Source organism: Phycodurus eques, chromosome 10 (genome assembly GCF_024500275.1).
Source record: "Phycodurus eques isolate BA_2022a chromosome 10, UOR_Pequ_1.1, whole genome shotgun sequence".
Lineage (NCBI taxonomy): Eukaryota > Metazoa > Chordata > Actinopteri > Syngnathiformes > Syngnathidae > Phycodurus > Phycodurus eques.
This window is the reverse complement of record NC_084534.1, coordinates 29,009,202-29,029,855: the sequence shown is the minus strand read 5'-3', so window position 1 is coordinate 29,029,855 and position 20,654 is coordinate 29,009,202. Positions and strand designations below refer to the sequence as shown.

At 46.8% G+C, this 20,654-nt stretch overlaps 1 protein-coding gene across 2 annotated transcripts; it reads left to right on the top strand.

Annotated features, from left to right (window-relative positions):
* The first annotated feature begins 437 nt into the window (after window positions 1-437).
* ripor3 (RIPOR family member 3) lies at window positions 438-20,548 on the top strand. Of its 2 annotated transcripts, none has more exons than XM_061688674.1 (25): window positions 438-982; window positions 5,315-5,413; window positions 6,389-6,544; window positions 7,349-7,427; window positions 7,607-7,630; window positions 7,703-7,756; window positions 10,291-10,440; window positions 10,752-10,815; window positions 10,903-10,946; window positions 11,020-11,145; window positions 11,517-11,662; window positions 11,789-11,873; window positions 12,321-12,475; window positions 12,789-12,947; window positions 13,844-13,946; window positions 14,848-15,087; window positions 16,279-16,391; window positions 16,555-16,675; window positions 16,743-16,872; window positions 17,724-17,906; window positions 18,190-18,357; window positions 18,432-18,634; window positions 20,038-20,121; window positions 20,189-20,279; window positions 20,367-20,548. In XM_061688674.1, exons 2-25 carry the CDS (start codon window positions 5,316-5,318, stop codon window positions 20,465-20,467), a joined length of 2,877 nt encoding a protein of 958 aa, XP_061544658.1. In that variant the 5' UTR covers window positions 438-982; window position 5,315; the 3' UTR covers window positions 20,468-20,548. The 2 variants fall into 2 exon arrangements, with proteins under 2 accessions (XP_061544658.1, XP_061544657.1); XM_061688673.1 differs by having other exon boundaries at window positions 439-982; window positions 11,747-11,873.
* Window positions 20,549-20,654: the final 106 nt, after the last annotated feature.

The window sequence follows — 20,654 nt, the reverse complement described above, 5'->3', positions numbered from 1 at the left end:
GTCTGCTCAGAACATTCCAGAAATAACACACCAAACCTTTCTGACAACAGATTGACTGCAAGCTCACTGTACATGTGACATGTACAGTACATCATAGTGTACATACAGTACACATATGTATATATTGTGTATGTGTGTGCGTACGTACGGTGTACATATGATGAGTTGTATGTATGTCAATGTTTATGTGCTGTGTGTTACATATCCCTCTCCAAATGTGGTCACTTTCATCCTTTTAACACATGGATACTGTTGGTCCCTCCCCACGTGGCTACGTTGTTATTTCGGACTAATATAAAGCGTTGAAAATGGCGTGCTCTGTTTGACGAGGAAAACAAACGTGCAGTTTTGGGGTTTCCTGAGAGCTGATGCTTTTGGAGATGCGAGGTTTTTGCCCGACGCCAGCGATGTGTACGCTACGTACGTACGAACGAACGTACGTACGTAAGCGTAGAAGCTGTGGAATTGGGTGAGCGACGAGAGTGCGGGGGGAAGGGCAGAGTGGAAGCAGAGGAAGGAAAAGAGGAGGAGGACGAAGCAAAGCAATGTCAACAATGAGGAGGCAGGAAAAGGAGTGCAGCTGGAATCCGCTGAGGTCGAGAAAGAGCAGCAAGAAAGTGCAGGGGGGAAAGAAGCAAAAAAGAAAAGTGGGAATGAGAGCAGGTAGGCGAGAGGAAGCCGGATGAAGAGGAGGAGAGAGGCTCGAGGGGGAGTGGTGACGGCGAGAGAAGAGAAGGGATGAGGAGGAAAGGAAGAGTGAGTGGGAGTGGTGAGCAAAGCACAGCCGAGGCCAGAGAGTCAACGAGGCGAGTCGGCGATCGCAAACCTCCACAAAGTGCTATCAGCAACACGCACGCCAGCATGTTTACGCAACACAGGCGGAGGAGCGCCCCAAAAGTCCAGGATGGAACCTCCGTGCTGAGGAAGCCTTGACCTCGGAGCCAACTTCTTCTCAAATTCTTCTTCTTCGTGCGCTCCACAAGTAAGTGGCCTGCTGCTGATCTTTGAATGTCCGAAGAACAGTCACCAGAGAGATGAAGAACATGTGCGGGCATGCGTGTGTGTACACAAACAAAGTTGAAAAAAACTGTTTGGAATTCCAAATATCCAAAACCATTCATCACAACCACATGGAAATGTGCAGTAGCAACAACAACTTCTTTGCATCATAAATAGTCTCTTTACAAGCAGTATATCGTAAACAGATACTAAAGATGCACAGGTCAATGTGTACAGCAACAATAATCGTCAACAGCGTTGTATGTGGAAAAATAACGGCATAGATCAATTGATAGCATATGTCAGTCAATATAGCGGCGGTAATAGTCAGTGTGGTATGTAGCAAGTATGACACATGGATCACAAGCAGTCAATAGATATGGGAACAACAGTAAGAAGAGTCAGCTGTGGCTAAACCAACACCATCAATAAGCAGTATGTCGTAAATACACGCTACATGTCCAGCAGCAAGACTAGTCAGCAACGTTGTATGTAGCAAGAACGGCACGTATCGAAAGTCGAAAAACATTGATACTACTGGGTGTCAACAACAAGGTAACAATACAGGTGCATGAATTAGAAAACTTCCCCCATTTCTGTAGTTCACTTCAAAAACTCCTCCACTTTCACGACACAGAGTAAACTATTTGAGGATTTTATTTGTTATTATTTGGATGATTTTAGCTTACAGCTCATGAAAACCACCATTTTAACCTCTCTGAGAAATTTGAATGTTACATAAGAAACGTTTAAAAAGATTGTATTATATTATGGAAATTTGGTTGGAATTGGCCAGGGCGGGCAGCGCAACACGGGAGGGGGGTTGACTCCCTCTGGTTCCACCGCCTCTGGATTTGGCCTTGTGAAAAGTCTTTTCTTGTGTTGAATGAATTCGTATACTTTTGAGTTTCACTTTTGGAATGGCAATGGTGAAATACAATCAACTCTCCTAGTAAGTACTGTGTAATAAATACATACTACATGTAAAGATGTGAAGGTGGACAGCAACAAGAATAGTCAGCAGCATTGTATGTAGCCAAAACACGAGACATGTATCAATAAATAGTCTTTATGTGAGCTGTATGTCATAAACACTAAATGGTGGAGTCCCGCTCTTGGAGAAACTACGTGGATAGTTGACACCCATTAATTATCTGCATTCAAAATGTTTTTATTATTTTTGTATATACGAGGTAACCACTGCGCCAGCGTGCTGCCTGTGTGTGTGTGTGTGTGTGTGTGTGTGTTTACATGTTGCGCTTCTCAGCAGGCGTCGCTCGTCTGTTGGCCGCCGATAGCCGAGCAAAGATAACAGCGAGCGCATGCAGCGACTTGTGACCCCACAAACGTTGTCGTATTCACGGTGGAAGGTCGCCTTTTTGTGAGCAAATGTTGAAACATAATTATGTCATTGAAATGCTAAAGCCTGTTTAAGGTAAACTATAAGACAGTTGTCATGGCAAAACTGACATTTCCATGCCGAATGTAGCCTTTTTTTTTTTTTTTTTTTTTTGGTGATCAAAATACTGCATTTACTTGGAAAATTAGCACAAATCTATCATCATTTGAATGGCCACATATTGCCATTAAGGCAAATTATGAAGCCTCATGTCATCGTTTCTGAACAAATAGACACTTTCATGCCTATCGTGGCCTTTTGTGAACAAATTTAGTGTTCTCATGGCAAAAACTATGCCATACCATTTTCCTTGCTCAATTGTATTGTTTTTGTGACAATATGTCATGTTTAAGGGACAAACTATGCATTGCTGAAATACAACTTTTTGTATTTAGCTATTGAATTTTAGTGTGCAAATGCGACACTTCAGTCATCATTTTCCCAGTTTCGTGGCAAAGAATTGCAGTTTGTCAGTGAATTTCTGTCCATTTGTGACGTTGATCACGGCAAAACGCTTTTCCTGGCCCAAAGAAATCACTTTTTGTTACAATATTTTATTAAAGTACAGCATTTCTGAGCCAAAATATATCTTTGTCATCAACAATTGAATTTTGGTGCACAAGTATGACACTTGATTGTCATTTTATTAGTTTTGTGGCAAAAAAAAAATGTGCTTTGTGGGAAGACTTCCTACAAGATGTACATGGGAATGTGTCCATTTGTGATGTTGGTGATTGTAAATATTCTAATTATAAATATGATATTATTTTGGGCTGAAGGCAGCCTTTTTGTGAGCAAATATCTCATGGCAATTTGGAGGTGACCTGTGACGATCGTACAGTGTATGTTTTGGGGGCGCCAAGTTGTGTGTGTCAAAATACAACTTTTTGCATTTTGTCTATTTTATGGACCTGAGACCGGTTCTAAACCAACCTCTAATAGATTAATTGAAAGATTGATTTGCAATGTGAGAGGTGTCCCAGTAATTGTGTCCGCAAAGTGTACAAGTTTGTACAACTGTCATTGCTCACGTTGGTCTGCCTTGTCCAACATCCTGCTTGTGTGTGTGTGTGTGTGTGTGTGTGCGCGCGTGTGTGCAGCATAGTTGCCCCCTCTGGGGAGCACGAGTCATTTCTAACCTCTGAACTCTCTGCAGCGAGCCGATCTTGTTTGAGTTGGTGCAGAACCCAAAAGAAGAAGATAAAAGATAAATCCTTAAGCTGCATTGTTTTCAAAGTTGTGTTATGTTCTTTCAGCGCTCGTCCTCGGTTACGAGTGGAAACGAAAGGGAAGTGCAGAGCAAGACAACAAAAGGAGGAAACGCGGCCTGGCAGTCGAAGATGACTCGGTCGTATGTGTGAGAGAAACGGAATTAAGTCGTACAATAGAAGAGAAAATAGAAGAGGAAAAAAAGATGGGCCTTGCCTTCATCGGTGCCGTAAGTGGGAAATTGTGGTTTGACCGCAGAAAAGGGGAGAGTCGCAAACAAATGAATAAGATCGAAGAAGCCAACATATGTAAGTGTCTGAGGTCTGAAGTCGAAGGTCCGAGGTCTGACATCTGAGGTCCGATGGGTTGAAGTCTAACATCTGTAGTATGAAGTAAGAGGTCTAAGGTCTGAAGTCTCAAGGCAAAGGTCGGGGCCTGAATTCTGATGTCTGAAGTACAGGGTCTGAAGTCTCTGATATTTGAAGTCTCAAGTCTAAATCTGATCTGAAGTCTAAGAATATTTCATGTCTGAAGTCTGACATCTGAGGTATCAGGTCTGAGTCTACAGTAACAGCTGTAGTCGGAATTATGAGGTCTGAAATCTAAGATCTGCAGTCTGAAGACTTAAGTCAAAGGTCTGAAGTCTGATGTCTGAAGTGATTTGAGATCTCTAATCTGAGATCTGAAGTGTGATGTCTAAAATCTGTGGTCTGATCTCTGAGCTGCGAAGTCTAAGATCTTGGGTTTGAGGTGTACTTTCTAACGTTTCAGTTCAAAAGTCTGGAATCCCAGGTGTGAAATTGCAGGAATGAAGGCTCAAATCTGAGGTCTGAAGCCTGAGAACTGAGGTCTAAGGTCTTGGCTTCTGAAGTCCATGGATGAAATGTGAGGTCTAAGGTCTGACGCTTGAGGTCTATGATCTGAAGTAATCCATTTGTGATTCTGGAAGAGGACTGTACCATTCACACCACACCGACTCAAACGGGAAAATCATTTCCTGTGTCCTTTATCCACACCTTTATCTCGACCTCTGCCAAAACCTTCTTTCTATCAAATTAGTTTTTCATGGCAATTCCATGCATCCTTTCCAGCCCATTTTGGAGTGTTTTGTGTTTCTAATACAGACAAATAGCACCGTATCATAGAAAACACAATAAAACAAAAGAGACGTTAAATAAATCAACTGTTTTCATGCAGCGTAATTACTGTACATACTGTAGTATTCATGATGTCGGATGTGTGCCTTTAAGGGGCGCCGCCTATTACCTGACATCAGTAGCGGGTTGGTTAGTCTGCGTGTGAGCGTCTGAGCGTGAGTTGTGGCCTCCAGCAGCTCCCTGCAAGTTTTCTCATTGTGTCTTAACAGTATGTGTTTGTTCCTTTGAGAAAACAACTGAAAAGGTTTTGGCGACTGTGGCTCTCTTTTTTTTTTTGTATCTGAAGCTCGCTTGCAATTTCAAGCAAAACAAATGACCAGGTGACGGCTCATAACTCGAAAAATTGGTCAGTTTGGGCCCTGGTAAGTCAGGGAACCACCGTATTATCTTTGGGAAGGCCAGTGGTTGCCGTCACTGGTGACCGAGGCTGTGGTTGTTGTGGTTTTTAGGATCAGGCGTGCGGTCTTTGCCATCAGTGAGCTGACGTGCGCGGAAACCGATCAGGAAACAGGAAACAGGGACGCTTGACAACCACTTTTCTTGCTTTCAGGATGTCAGTCAAGCTGCGATTCGACTCTCCCTCTGAGGGAAATCCGATCCGGCGGAGTCGCTCCTTCACGGGCTTCGGCTCTCTGACAGGACGACGGCGGTGAGTGTTAGCATCGTTAAGGGCAGGCTAATGGGGAAAAAGTACAAATACTTGGGTTACTGTACTTAAATTACATTTTCAGGTATCTGTACTGAGTATTTATTTTGATGACAACTTTTTCACTTTGGCCCCCGAACATTCGAAAACAGATATTTGTACTTTCTACTCCTTACTTTGTACAAATAGACTTTTTTCAGCCTCAGCGGATGGTGACACTACGTTAAAAAAAAAAGATGTAAATAGAGAGAAAGTCATCAGCGGTTGGCATCTCGTTTAACCAAGATCTTGTGGTGTTTTTTGGTGGGGGGGGGGGGAAAGGGATGGCAATGACATGGAGGAACGTGAACCAGGAAGTATTAACGACCACTGCTCCAGATTTGGAGAAGGAAGATATTCCCCCATCTATGGCTCCAGGAACGATTTATGGCAAATACGTTGTGTCTTGTGCCAGCGTAAAAACTACCAGGTTTTGATGTTCAAAACATTCTCAGTCTAATTTAAAAACAGGTAAGGTGTATTTTTTTCAGTTTCAGTTCATTAGCTTATTTCGCTTGTTTTTTTTTTTGTGTGTGGTCAGTTTGCAAGGTTAGCAAAGCTACCATTCATTCAGTCATTCATTCATTCAAAGCTACGGGAACACGTTTTGATTGTATAAAAGTCGAGCCAGTGCTAGCGAGAAAAAAAAAAACGTGACATATGTCATCCATTTTTTTGTATGAGCACTATTCAAATAAATAAAAGAGGGAAACTATTATTTGCAAAGAATAATTTTTTTTGCGCCAAGTTATCAAAATGGGTATTGTACATAAAAAAAATAGCGACATTTGATTTTGACTTCTTACTTTTGTCATTTTCAGTGTCTGTAGGTTTTCTTGAGTCAAGGAGTTGAATCAGGACTTCTTTTTTTATGCAAGTATCTGTACTTTGACTTAAGTACAGAGTGTGAGTACTTTTCCCCATGTCTGGTCTTTTCAGGCCTTCCTCTGCTCGGAACTCGCTGCGCTCCAAAGTTGTCTCTGAAAGAAAAACTCCACGTGCTCCTTTATCTCCCAGAAGAGGATTCGGATCTGTCTGGTCCCTGCAGCCAGAGGATGTGGACCGCATCTTCCAGGCGCTGCGCAAAGGCCTCAAGTGGGTTTACTCCGCATCCCGTCTTCTGCACACGTGGCCGAGGTAGAAGATCTGAGGTCTGGGTTCTGAAATCTGATGTTTAAGCTCTGTTGTCAGAAGTCTGAGGTCTCAGATCTAATGGCTCAGCTCTTAATTCTGAGTTTTTAGGACCGAGATCTGAGGTTTGACATCTGAGGAATAATATCTGGACTCTGAGGTCTAATATCTGAGGTTTGAAGTCTGAGATCAAGGGTCTGAAAACAGATTTGTGGTCTTACATTTGAGTTATGAGAATTAAAATCTGAAGTTTAAAATCTGTTAATCTGATATCAAAGCTCTGTTGTCTAAAGTCTGAGGTCCGAAGTCTGAGGACAGAGGTCTAGAGGCAAAGGTCTTAAATCTAAGGTCTGAGAACTGATGTTTGAGGTCTGGGGTACGAGGATTGGTATGTAGGGTCTGAAGTCTAAGGTTTGAAGTCTGAGATCAGTGGGCTCCAAACTGATTTGTGGTGCTATACAGTATATTGTCTACTCTCTTATATGTTGTCTTGTATGTTTTGAGGATTGAAATATGAAGTCTGAATCCTAAAGTCTGTGGTCTGAAATCTCGGATCTGTGGTCTGAGATCTGAAGTCTGCGGTTTAAAATCAGAGGTCTGGAAACTGAGGACTGAGATCTAAGATGTGAGATCTCAAGATTGATGAATATCAATCTTCAGGTCTAAGGTCTCAAATCTAATGTTTTAGATTTAATGTCTAAAATCTGAGGTCAGATGTCTATTGTGTGAAGTCTTTTTCCTTAAGCGTGTGTCTGTGTGTGTGGGCAGGGAGCATGTGCAGCACCACCAGACTGAGATGGACTTCCTGTCGTCACGCCAGCGAGAAACCAAAAGAAACTCCAGACTGGTGAGCCAACAAGAAGATTATTTATACTATTACCGTACACTATCGACCAATTCACCACGACGTCACACAAAGTTCAAATGACTTACTTCAAACACAACAAGGTGGTTTCAGTTCATGTCAGCGGTCCATACAGTTGATGAATGGATGTAACTTTACACTTGGCCTTTCTGTCTCTGCAGGCTTTCCAGTACGATCTGGAAAAGGTGAGGAACTTTTAGCTTCAAGTCTCCCAGAAGAAACCAATAATCACTTTTCATTTTTCTTTGCTCGTGCAGGAGATTCGAGCACAGGAGAGGATCATCCGAAGGCTGGAATTCCAAATCAGCAAGGTAATCGGCAGAGTTGGGAGGTAGTCACATCAACGTCTCAAGTCTTGACCTTTCAGTTTCAAATTCGGCTTAAGCAAGTCATAAGTCAAGTCATGCAACCTTGCCAATAGAAATTAGCATTACTGTAATGCTAAACCTTCAAACAACTGCTCCTTCGCGCGAACATCATGGTCCACAGGGATTCTAGTCTAACCTCAACTGACTTAATCTGTCATAGGCTTTCTCTAGATATACAAAGGCACAATGTAGCTCCTTCTGACCTCCTCTGTACTTGTCAATCAACACTCTCAAGGCAAATAATGCATCTGTGGTACTCTTTCTAGGCATGGAACCATACTGTTGCTCCTGTCCTGAGTCTAGCCTCCATTACTCTTTCCCATAACTTCATTGTGTGGCTCATCAACGTTATTCCTCTATAGTTCCCACAGCTCTGCACATCACGCTCGTTCTTAAAAATGGGCACCAGCACACTTTCCCTCCATTCCTCAGGCATCTTCTCACCCGTCTGAATTCTGAGGAACAAGCTAGGAACTCCACAGCCACCTCTCCTAGATGCTTCCATACCTCCACAGGAATGTCATCAGGACCAACTGCCTTTTCATTTTTCATCCTCTTTCAAGCCTTTCTAACTTCCCCCTTCCTAATCATTGCCACTTCCTGCCTCTTCTAGTCTTCCTTCTTTCTCATTTTCCTCATTCATAAACTCCTCAAAGTATTCTTTCCATCGATCCAGCACACGACCGACTGGCAGTAGGCAACACATTTCCATCTCTGTCCTTAATCACCCTAACCTGCTTCACATCCTTCCCATCTCTATCCCTCTGTCTGGCCTGTAGAGGTCTTTTTCTCCTTCGTTAGCGTCCAAACTGGCATACATGTCATCATATGCCTCTTGTTTGGCCTTCGCCACCTCTACCTTCGCCTTATGTCGCATCTCCATGTATTCCTTTCTCCTCTCGTCAGTCCTCTCACTGTCCCACTTCTCCTCTTTCTTTGTATGATTTCCTGTATTTCTCCCCTTTCCTACCAGAAGATACATCAAGTACTCTCCTGCCTGTCTGTCTCTCACCTTGGCTGTCGTGTTCCAGTCTTCTGGAAGCTCCTCCCGTCCACCGAGAGCCTGTCTCACCTCTTCCCGAAAGCCTGCACAACACTCGTCCTGTCTCAGCTTCCACCACATGGTTCTCTGCTCCGGCTTTGTTTTCTTAATCTTCCTCCCCACCACCAGAGTCCATCTTCTTTGCTGTCTAGCCACCCTCTCCCCTCCCACTCCCTTACAGTCCGTAACCTCCTTCAGATGACATCGTCTGCACAAGATGTAATCCGCCTGCGTGCTTCTACCTCCGCTCTTGTAGGTCACCCTATGTTCCTGCCTCTTCTAGAAGAAAGTGTTCCCTGCAGCCATTTGCATCCTATTTGCAAAGTCAACCACCATCCGTCCCTCCGAGTTCCTTTCCTGGATGCCGAACTTACCCATCGCTTCTTCATCACCCCTGTTTCCTTCACCGAGACGTCCATTACAATCTGCACCAATCACGACTCTCCCTCTGTCTGGGATACTCAGAACTACTTCGTCCAGCTCCTTCCAGAATGTCTCTTCCACCTCTAGGTCACATCCTACCTGCGGGGCATAGTCACTAATCACATAATACAGAACGCCCTCAATTTCAACTTTCAGCCTCATCACTCTATCTGATACTCTTTTCACCTCCAAGACATTCTGAGCCAACTCTTCTTTTAAAATAACCCCGAGTCCATTTCTCTTCCCATCTACGCCATGGTCAAATCATTTCAACCCTGACCCTAAACTTCTAGCCTTACTTCCTTTCCACCTGGTCTCCTGGACACACAATATATCAACCTTTCTCCTAATCATCATCTCAACCAACTCCTGAGCTTTTCCTGTCCTAGTCCCAAGATACAAAGTTCCCACATTCAGTTCTAGGCTCTGTGCTTTCCTCATCTCTTCCTGCCTAAGAACCCGCTTTCCATCTCTCCTTTGTCTTCGAGCCACAATAGCTGAATTTCCACCGGCGCTGGTAGCGGACTTTGTCAGCCTGGAAAACGACTGATCCGGTATGAAATTCTTTGGATGAATGCTGATATTTGTTTGGCAAAGTTTTAAGCCGGATACCCTTCCTGAGGCATCCCTCTGCATTTGGGACCCGCCTACTGTTTGCACGGCCTTGTGCCCCCCCCCCGTAGGGCTGCATTAAAGGGGGCGTGTCATAGCTACCTATTCACATCTGTGGATACAGTACTGTAGAAAGTGACGATGGTGACCCCAAGTGGACGAAAATAATACATGCACCTCACGTGCCTATTGCTGTGATATTTTGCATAACGCTTTAAAATATACGAAAACAATCAAATGAATATATGGCTGCGACTTCGCGGATTCCGTCGACCGCGGGGGTGGTCTTAAACGTAAGCCCCGTGAAAAACGAGGGATTGCTGTAAAAAGACAGATGTTCCATTCTACTATCCGAAACTAATCATATTTAGATGAATACAATGAATAATGCTAACCGCAGGTGGACGAGCTCTACGAGAACTATTGCGTCCAGTGGCGCCTCTGCCAGGGAGCCGTCAACATGAAGAGAGCCTTTTCCCTCACGCCCTCCACCAGGGAGTCCAGGGAGAGCCTCCTGGAGCTTGGACGCAACCACAGGCACAGCGTGCAGGTTCTTACTCCTCAGCACACCACAATGTAAAGATGTTAAGCTAACTTAGCATACTCATAGCAGAGCGCAGAATGCTCTCAAATATCCACTGACTGCACTCTGGACAGTCATATGATTCAATCTTCAAAAATGACATCCATATCATTTAAGTCACACAAAACAACATGCAGATGCTAAGCTAACTTAGCATACACAGAGGGCAAAAGAAAAGCCTACACCTGTCATCTTAATTCCTTGCAGGAATTTAACCAGAACGCCAACTCCCGGTGTTCATTACGCACTGACCGACACGACTTGTGTTCTCCCTGCAGGACATGTCGACCATGGAGGGAGAGCTAGAGGTCCTCCTGGGAGAACTTCACGTCAAGATGAAAGGTAGCGATGGCAGAGGCGAACGGTGGAGTTTGACCACAGATGGTAGTTTGGAGTTAGGGCAGCTTGAACGTTTTTTGCCACTCACAGGTCTCATTGGCTTCGCCCGGCTATGTCCTGGAGACCAGTATGAGGTGGGCATGTACAGCCAGCCACATACTGTCCCTACCAATTGAGCGACCTATCTACCGTGCCTTGTTTGTTCAGGTTGTGCTGCAGTTGGGCCGTCAGCGCTGGAGGATTCGCGGTCGGATCCAAAGCGACGACGCCCAGTCCTGGGACGAGGAGGAGATGCTCTTCCTACCGCACATCAACCACAACTTTGAGATCAAGGTGAGGACCGTACGGTGGAAGGTGTCTCCAGCAGCGCTTCTCAAACGAGGGGCTCAAAATAATGTGCAATAAATGACAAACAAACTTAGCCAATGGCTCCTCAATAGTTTAGCTTTGCGCCAATTAAAAGTTCTAGAATGAACTCCCAGTTTTGGGAGAAGATGAGGCAGCTAAGTAGGTAAGTACATACGTAGGTACAGTATGGTGTTAAAATATGACATTCATTCAGGGGTACACATGCTCGTAATGTTTCATTGGCATTAGGATTATGAAGAAGGGGTTCTTGGAAACATTTGCGGCTCTGAACATTTTGAGAAGCCCTGTGCTCGAGGTTGTCTGCTGAAGTACGTATAACCCCCCCAATCCCTCAGGTTTCGGAGGCCAAGGGTCTGGTCTGGCAGCTGGTGGGCACGGTGACCTGTGCCAGTGCACACTTCTTTGTGGCGACTCCCCAACTCATGCTGGTGGACATCACCCAGCTGGGGACCATCAAGCTACAGCTGGAGGTTACCTGGAAGTAAGCCAGACACACACCGCCACCTCCAAACGACGACGATAATTCATATTTCATGTTAACGGCCTTGTGCGTGTGTGTGCGTAGTCCGTTGGACAGTAGTGAGAAGGTGGGGCTTTTGTCTACTAGTAGACCATCCGGGTGGAGCAGGAAGACTTCAGTGCAAAGTTGGACTGCCCCCAGCACGCCGTCCTTCTCGGAAAAGTATTTCCTGGTGAGTCGAGTGTGCGGGGCGCTGACAGGGTAGATACGGGTGAGGCTCTGCCCCCCCCCCCCTGCCTCCCCTGACCGCATCTCCTGCTCTGTTGCTAGGTAGCTTTTTAAGGTGTTGTGAAAGTTGAATATAAAAATATATTATGAAACAATAATGATTGTACGGCACGGTGGACGACTGTTCTCCCCCGTGCCAGCGTGGGTTTCCTCCCACATCCCAAAAACATGCGTGCTAGGTTGATTGGGGACTGTAAATTGCCCGTAGGTGTGAATGTGTGCGCGAACGGTTGTTTGTTTCGATGTGCCCTGCGATGGGCTGGCAACCAGTTCAGTGTGTACCCCGCCTCTCGCCCGAAGATTGCTGGGATAGGCTCCAGCACACCCGTGACCCTAGTGAGGAGAAGCGCAACGGAAGATGAATGAATGAATAACGATTGTTGTGTTGTAGTCGATGGTGCGAGAGCTGCAGGACGGAGGAAGAGGAGGAGCTTCAGTCCCACTCCGGCTGTCTAAAAGTGGGCGGGACAGGGGCGTGTCTTTAATGAGCTACCTGTCACACGCGTCCATCATGTCTGACCAATCACAGGCCAAGACACCACCAAGGTGCGCACACACCACACAACAGTGCATACAACTAACCATCCATTCACGCTTCTATCCTTCCAACCATCCTTTCTTCTGTCCGTCCATCCTTTAATCCAAGATTCATCCGTCATCTGTCAATCCTTCTATTCTTCCATCCATCGTTCTGTCCATCCATGTATTTTTGTCCTTTTATCCAACCATCCGAACATCCTTCCAATCTTCCTTTCTGCTATCCTCTGCCCATCCTGCCATCCATCATTTCATGCGTCATCCATCTGTCAATCCTTCATTCTGTCTATCCCTCCATCCATCTTTTCATGCATCCATCCAGCCTCAGCAGCAGCGTGGCGGGTAGTCACACTCATCTTTCCCTCGGTGAGGACGGGGAGGAAAGAGTGACCAGGAGGAGGAGAAAGCCGGGGGGGGAGGAGGAGGAGGAGGCCTGGGGAGGAACATTTGCGTCTCCTTCTTCTCTCCTGGACCTACACAGGTGACAACTTCAACAACATGTTATGAAGTAGTTAAGCAGGAATGGATCGCACGACATCTTTGCTTCCTCTTTTTTTTGGGGGGGGGGGGGGGGGGGATCACTTGAGCTGCATTTAATGCAAACTTAATCAAACTTCTCATTATTTCCATTTCCAACTTAATGCGTCAATAATATACGGTTGACATTAAATGGTGTTTGCTTTTGTAGACAAATTCAATTTTTTAAAGTCCTTCTTATTTTCTGGTTTGAATCATGCAATTTTGGTCAAATGGGTTTCATTCTAGACCCAACACTTGCAAATTACATGATATAAAATTTTGGGGTCTATGGAGATAATTTTGCTGAGTTTCCGAAAGCCATTTAAATTTTGATTTTAAGAAGTGAAGATACCCTGCTGATCATAGAGAAGAATTACATTTGAATTGACGAGTGAGGCGGAAATGCGCAGGCGGCCGACCGGTTGGCATGTCTGCCTCACAGTTCTGAGGTTCCGGGTTCCAATCCGGCCTGGCCTGTGTGGAGTTTGCATGTTCTCCCCGTGCCTGCGTGGCTTTTCTCCGGGCACTCCGGTTTCCTCCCACATCCCAAAAACATGCGTGCGAGGTTAATTGACGACTCTAAATTGCCCGTGAGTGCGAATGTGAGTGCGAACGGTTGTTTGTTTCTATATGTTCCTTGCGATTGGCTGGCGAGCGGTTCAGGGTGAACCCCCGCCTCTCCGGATATTTTACACTAATGTCAAGATCATCGCGCGGGTCGCGGGCATGCTGGCGCCTATCCCAGCTGACTCTGAGCAAGAAGCGGGCTACACCCTGAACTGGTGGCCAGCCAATCGCAGGGCATATATAGAAACCTGAGAGTTAGGCTTCAACTAATGAGGACTAATCATGATTCAGGTCCAGCACCCCAGACATCCTCAAAGACAAGCAAGACGACCCAGCAGGAGGTCGCGTGGAGGCTGAGGAGGGTCCGCCAGATGCTGTCAGCGAGGAGCTCAAAGTTTGTTTGATCCTTCATTTATCATCTTGAATCCAAAATATTTTGCTTTGTTTTCAGAATTCCAATCAGTTGCAGAGGTGGGTGGTAACGCGTTACATTTACTCAAGTAACATTTTCCATAAACTGTACTTGTCAGAGTACTTTAAATGCACCGTACCTTTGACTTTAACTTGAGTATTTATGTGAAGGAGGATCGACACTTCTACTCCGTTACAATCGTCGACATCCCGTTCGCTACTTTTATTTATCCGTTCCTGCGTGTGCGCGTCACTTTTGAGACTCCATCTTCGACTTCCGCGTAGGGTGCCTGTCAGACGACACAAGGCAGTCATATAGCCGATCAAAATGACGCATTTTGGGGAGGAAAAACAAAAACAAAAAAACAAACGTGCGAGTGAGTTTCCTTTCCAGACAGCTTTGTCATATGCAGCTCTTCATTTCAAGTTAGAAGTGGGCTGAAATAGTTTGATTTCAGCCCACTTCTAACTTGAGAAAACCCCTTGCGGTAGGTTTCTGTTGTTGTTTTGGCAGTGATATGGCAAAATGAGCCCTGTCCTATGGCGTCGCACTCGCACGCGCACACCCAATCACTCCGTCTGGTCAGCAAGCCGCTTCTTGAAAAAAGCAAATCATGTTTCTGCAGGGCCCAATGCGCGTGTTGTTGGTTTTGGGGCAGTTTAAAAGGGAAATGCTGGCAGATGTGTGTCGACTCCCTCAAGTAAATATTTGGATGACTACTTTTGACTTTTACTTGAGTCATCTTATTCTAAAGTAACGGTACTCCAACTTGAGTACTCTCCCCACCTCTGGTCAGTTCCCAGGTGGCTTTGTAACACGTCTCCTTTAAAGCACACACATGATGGAACAGTGATTTTTGACTTGCACACTTCCCCAACGACAGGACGTGCGGGACGCCGCCTGCCCCCCGCCCCCGGCCGTCGCGCCCCCCTCCCCGACTGCCGAGGCGGCGCGGTCGGGGACCGGGGGGGCGGCGCCGAGCGGCGGCCGGCGGCGGGCGCAAGCCCTGCGACTCGGGGCGCTGCTGGCCGAGCTAGAGAGAAACCTGAAGAAGCAGAGGAGCTGCGAGAGCCCCCTGAGGGTCCTGAAGCAGCAGACGGAACACCTGGACACCATTCTGAGGGTGAGGCGCACGCAAACGCACCGTCCGCAGGGGGCGCTGGAGCTCTAAGCTCTTCTCCTGCCACAAATGGCGAATAGCAAAAATCTGCCAGTAATTGACACGCCCCCTAATAAGGTCGAAATTACCTATCGATGCCACAAGGTGGCATCAAAACACTACTTTTGTCCAAATGAAGCTTCAAAATAGTTCATTGGCACCAAGAGGCCACAAGATGGCAGCAAACCACTATTTCTGTCGAAATGAAGCTCCTCAACTAACATAGTTCTTTGGCACCAAGATGATGGCAAAGCATTGCTTCTCCCTAAATGAAGCTCCTCAATTCATTTAAACATCGTTCCTCGGCACCAAGATACCACCGAATGGTGGCAAAGCACTATTGTTGTCTAAATGAAGCTCCTCAATTCACTCGAGCATACTTCCTTAGCACAAAGATGCCACAGGGTGGTGGCAAAGCACAACTTTTGTCGAAAAGAAACCCAACGAACGTCAACGTATTTCCTTGGCACCAAGATGGTGGCGAAGCGCGGCTTTTGTTAAACTCATTTCACGTTACGGTTTGTGACGAGTTGGGCCACGAAGCAGCAACAGAGCAGACAGGATAATTCCATAGTATTCATTTTCAAAAAAAGGAACTGGGCAAAACAACAAAAGGCGAGACTGAAAAACGTGTGGTTTACGATGAGTTGAGGAGGAAGCAGGGTGGGTGACCTTGAGGTCGCCAAAACCCCCGACGACCGGGGACCCAAAAAAGCAACGAGCAGATCCTACAGAGTATTGCGAATGGCTGCAAAGAGAATAAAAAGAGGAACAATCCGGCGGCACCTTCGCGCTTAAGACCGGGAGCCGATTGCCGATCGCTCCCAGGTGCGCGCCTCCTCGCTGGCTCCAGCCAGTTCGCGGCGCCACCGGCAGGAAACAAGAAGAACGCCGGTGGCGGGCAGCTGACGGCAAGAAACAAAACGCAACTCAGGCAGATTTCGACATTTCAACAGAGTTCCTTGCCACCCAGATTCCTGCCTTTGTCAAAATGAAGCTCCTCAACTCACTTCCACAGAGTTCCTTGGCACCAAGAGGGTGGCAAAGCAGTGGTTCAGTCGAAATGAAGCTCCTCAATTCATTTGACCAGAGTTCCTCGGCACCGAGACGCCACAAGATGGCGCAAATATCAACGTGTGTTGTGAACGCCCTCAGAACGACCTGTCCCTGATGAGACGCTCGTCATCTGACGACACCTTGGCCGTGGAGGAGGTTCTCTGCAGCTTTGACTTCCTGTCGCAGGACGACGACGCTTCCTGTTTCGGCAGGTGAGTTGCCAGGTAGTAAGTGCTCATTGAAACGAGAGGGAAAGTCAACGGCTGTTTGATTTTCATCAGTAAACGATGCGTCTCTGATGCGTGTAGATGGGCGTACGTAAGCATGTCGTCGATGTGTGTAAGCGAAGCCGTTTGCTTGTTCCGTCCCGAACAGCGCCGGCCACCTCTGGCAGGACGGCCGCGCGGCCGGCGAGGAGGCCCCGCTGACTTGTGGGAACCGGGGCCTGGACCAGGCTCTGGAGACGCACCTGGAAGCGTGCTGCGCCCTGCTGGAGGTACGTCGGGATCCGAGGCGCGGACGTTCCGCCGACGTTCGTCCGATCTTGTTCTGGTTCTCCTCAGATGCTGCAGAGGGTCAACTTCCGTTTAGCTCGCGCGGTTCTCCTCGAGGACGTTTCTCAACAAGCGGACGTCCTGAAGACAATCGGCCGCTTGCTGCTGGAGGACAAGGACGACATCTCCGCTGAAGAGCGTCAGTACAACAGACAGCTAACTACGTAACTAACCACAGTAGATCACTAACCCGAGTGTTCGACAGAAAAACTGCTGGCTTCTGGCTTTGATGTGTGTACGTCAATATCTATTTAATGTATGCAAGTAAACAGAACTAGTAACTAACTAATTAGTAGCCTGAGTGTCTGACAAATAGCTGGATTCTGATGAGATAGATCGCTTACTTGGTTGGTTGACCGCTCGCTTACTTGCTGGCGGGATGATTAGTTGGTCGTTGTTTGGGGGGAGGGTGCTTGGTCGGTTGGTTGTTTTTTTGGTTGGTTGACCGAAGGTTTGTCAGTTGACTTGGTTTATCGGTTGGGTTGCTTGCTTGCTTGATTTTGATTGGTTGACTCAATCATTCAGTCAGTCGAACTTTATTTGAATAGCACATATTGTAACTACAATGCAACCGGAAGTGGCTTTATATGAATTAAACCAAACCCCCCCCCCCCCCCCCCCCCGCCCACACACACACACACACACACACACTGGTTCACAAGGACACATACACGCACACAAACATACAAGGAAACAAGAACTTGTAATGACCTAAGACGCATACCAGTTAAAAATACTGACATGATCTAAGAAACCTAAATGCTTGGTTGTTTGCTCGGTTTGATGGATGTTTGGTTATTGTGTTGGTTGTTTTGCTTGGTCAATAGTCTTTCTTTTCTGTCCGGTTGGTCAAGTAGACGGCTCGCCGGTTGCTTGTTTTTGGTTGGTTGAATGAATGCTCGGTGGGTCGGTTTCACTCGGTCGTTCGGCGGGTTGCTTGTTTTGTCCGTCCGTCGGCTCGGGTCGCAGACTTTCTTCCCGTCTGTCCAGTGCTCCCCGAGGACCGGAGGAGCAAGGAGCTGGTGTCGTTCTGGGCCGACTGCGTGAAAGACGCCGGTTCCTCGGCTCCGTTCTGCTGCCGCTCGGACGACTTTGCGGAGGCGCTGAGGAGGCGATACTCGCACCGAATTAAAGCCAAAGTCAAGGCCAAGCAGCCCGGGCTCCCCGAAAGAGGTAAAAGCAAGACGGACGGCGTGCCAAGATGAGTCGACACGGGTCTTCGATGTGTGTACCTGCGTGTATGCGTTCTGCCGGCTTTGAAATGTGCAAGTCAGTGTGTCTGTGAGACGTGGATAGAAATGTGTGTCTCGGATGTATCAAATTCAAGAACGTCTTTGATGCGGTGTAAGGAAATGTGTCTTTGATGTATGTCATGAAAAAAATGTCTAATACAAAAATGTTTCTTTTACGAGGTGTAAGTAAATAACACACCTTCATGTCTTTGCTGTGCCTTGAGTGTTCGACACGCTGCTGCGGCAGCTGCGAGCGGCCAGCGGGGCGGCGCTGTGGCCTCCTCAGCCTCCGTGCGCCGCCAGCACTGTGAGCGTGTTCCAGCTGTCGCTTTACCTGAGACGATGCGACATCCCGACGCCCGGAGAACATGTGGCGCGCCTCTCCAAGGAAGGTGCGGCGCCACACGCGCGCGCACGCTCCCGCACGTGCAAAAGGTCACAATCGTCTCTTCTGATCACGTTCCAGAATGTTTCCTGTCGGCCATGACGGGTCCCGAGCGCAGGGGCGCGCTGACCCGGATGAGGTCGCGGGGCGTGGCCCGCCTCCTCCCGCTGGGGGTCACGCTGCAGACGTTGGCGGCCCTGCAGGCGGATGCCGACCAGAGGGTGTGCCGGGCCGCCGCCCGCTGCCTGAGGCGGGGCGCCGCCTGCGCCGCCTTCCGGCCAAGGGTGGGACGCGCGTCGCGCGTTTGGCTAGGCTAATATTAGCATGTGGCGAGGCTAATACTCAAAGAGTGTGCATGTGTGTCAGTGTTTAACATGCGTGTGTCTGTTTAATGTGTGTTTATTGTGTTTGATATGCATGTGTGTATTGTATATGTACTATAGGTTTGTGCACATGTATTTATTAATTATTTATTAACGTGTGTTTGTGTATTTGATGTTTGCATTGTGTGTGTGGACCCGAGCCACATGACCTGGACTCGAGTCTTGAATTGAATGACTTTTGACTCGACAAGATGTTAAAAGACTTCCAACTCGACTCAGGACTTGAACAGCATTGGCTGTTTGTTGACTTCACTTGGACTTGAACCCGTTGACTTGAAAAGACTTTCACCAAAGCACTGAAAAACCAATGCTTTGTACTTTCTTTATCCGCAGTTGTATGTGCCACTTACTGCAGGAAAACACGCAAAGCGTCGACATGTTGCCGAAGTTCTAAATGACACTTGATTGTGTTGATCTTTACCACATGAATTTTGCAAACGTGTAGGACGTTCCTATTATCTTTCAACAGTTCATACCTGTTGTGCACGTAGGTCAACTTCTTTCACACACACTCCCTAAAATGATGGTTTCATTAAAAAAACAACAACAACAACGACAACAAAGCAATGAATGTGACAGCTAAACAAAGGTACATACACAGAAACTACAACAACAGACTGAATGTAACAATAAGGACGTTCATTATTACGTTTACGTCGGCTTTAGCGGCTAGCTTTGTCGGGGATCACACGGCGGACCGGCCGGGCGCTGTCTGGGCTTCATTTATATCACAGTCTGGTTGAGTCACTGTCGCGTTCTCCAGAATCAGTCTTGTGCTGGATTTCTTTAATTCACTTGATTTGCCAATCAATCGATCAGCAGGCACAGCTAGCATCTATTTAACGCGAAGCTACATTCTTCTTTGTGTCCTTTTTGATGTCATATTTATACATAGTGCCCCCTTAGTTTGCCGACCGAGATACCAGTTACATACACTTGTACCTTTATAACAAGATACTTGTGTTCCTCTTTTTTGAAATGAATGCCTCATGTGTTTGATACTCACAAGTAATACAAGTTTAAACTGAAACATATTTACGTTTGAAATCGCTTGACGTTTGTAGAGAAGCAAATGCAGTTTCCTGCTATATGCACAATGTGAATTGAAGAAAAATACTGTTGAGAGGAAAGCAATTGGTCGTTGAAATGTCTGGTTTTCGCTTGTGTATTCATAATTGCTCTTTAAGCAGGCAAAAATATATTTGATCCTTGTACTTAATTATTCCGATAGAAGAATAAAAGAAAGACTTGAGACTCGTCCCCATCTCTGCCATTTGACGCTTGCGTGTTTAATGCGCGCGCAGGCGCTGGTCTACTACACGGAGAGTTTGAGGAGCACCGACGCGGTCATCCAGCGGACCTCGTGCCTGGCGCTCCAATGTTTGGCGGTGAGCATCGTCGGCGTGCTGTGTCGCGTCCGCCCGGCTCGGCTCATTTGTGCGCGCGTCTTTGCAGGCCACGGAGAGCGTGGAGCACATGGTGGAACTTCGCAGGTGTCCCGATGAGGCCGTTCGAAACGCCGCCAAGGAGGCGGTCCTCTCTTTCGGTAGGTGACGCCTGATTGGCTGATGGCTTTCATTCAAATGTATTTTTAAGTGACCTTTTTTCTTTTTCTCTTTTTTTTGGGGGTGAGGTAAAAAAGGCCACGCGGCCTTCCAGAGGATGGAGCAGCTTGACCTGGAGCTGCAGGAGGAGTTTTTCCAGAACTTGGAGACTGAGATCACTTTTCTTTAATGAAAACGTTTGCTTTTCTTGTCATCATGGCCAACGTGCACTCAACCTTTTATACCTATTTAAAAATAATACTAAACCCAGTGAAACACAACCGTCTCTTTTTTTCCTTTTTTTTTTTTTTAAAACAGTCTTCCTGCTCGGTTGCGCTCAAGTTGAAGTTGTCACTTGTTGCCAGGCAGACTTTGCG

Coding starts and splice junctions, on each gene's coding strand:
- ripor3 (XM_061688673.1), top strand. CDS start 5,316: ATGTCAGTCAAGCTGCGATTCGACTCTCCCTCTGAGGGAAATCCGATC. Junction 13,947..14,847: donor CTGTCAGCGAGGAGCTCAAA/GTTTGTTTGATC, acceptor CCCCAACGACAG/GACGTGCGGGACGCCGCCTG. Junction 20,280..20,366: donor GGAGGCGGTCCTCTCTTTCG/GTAGGTGACGCC, acceptor TTTGGGGGTGAG/GTAAAAAAGGCCACGCGGCC.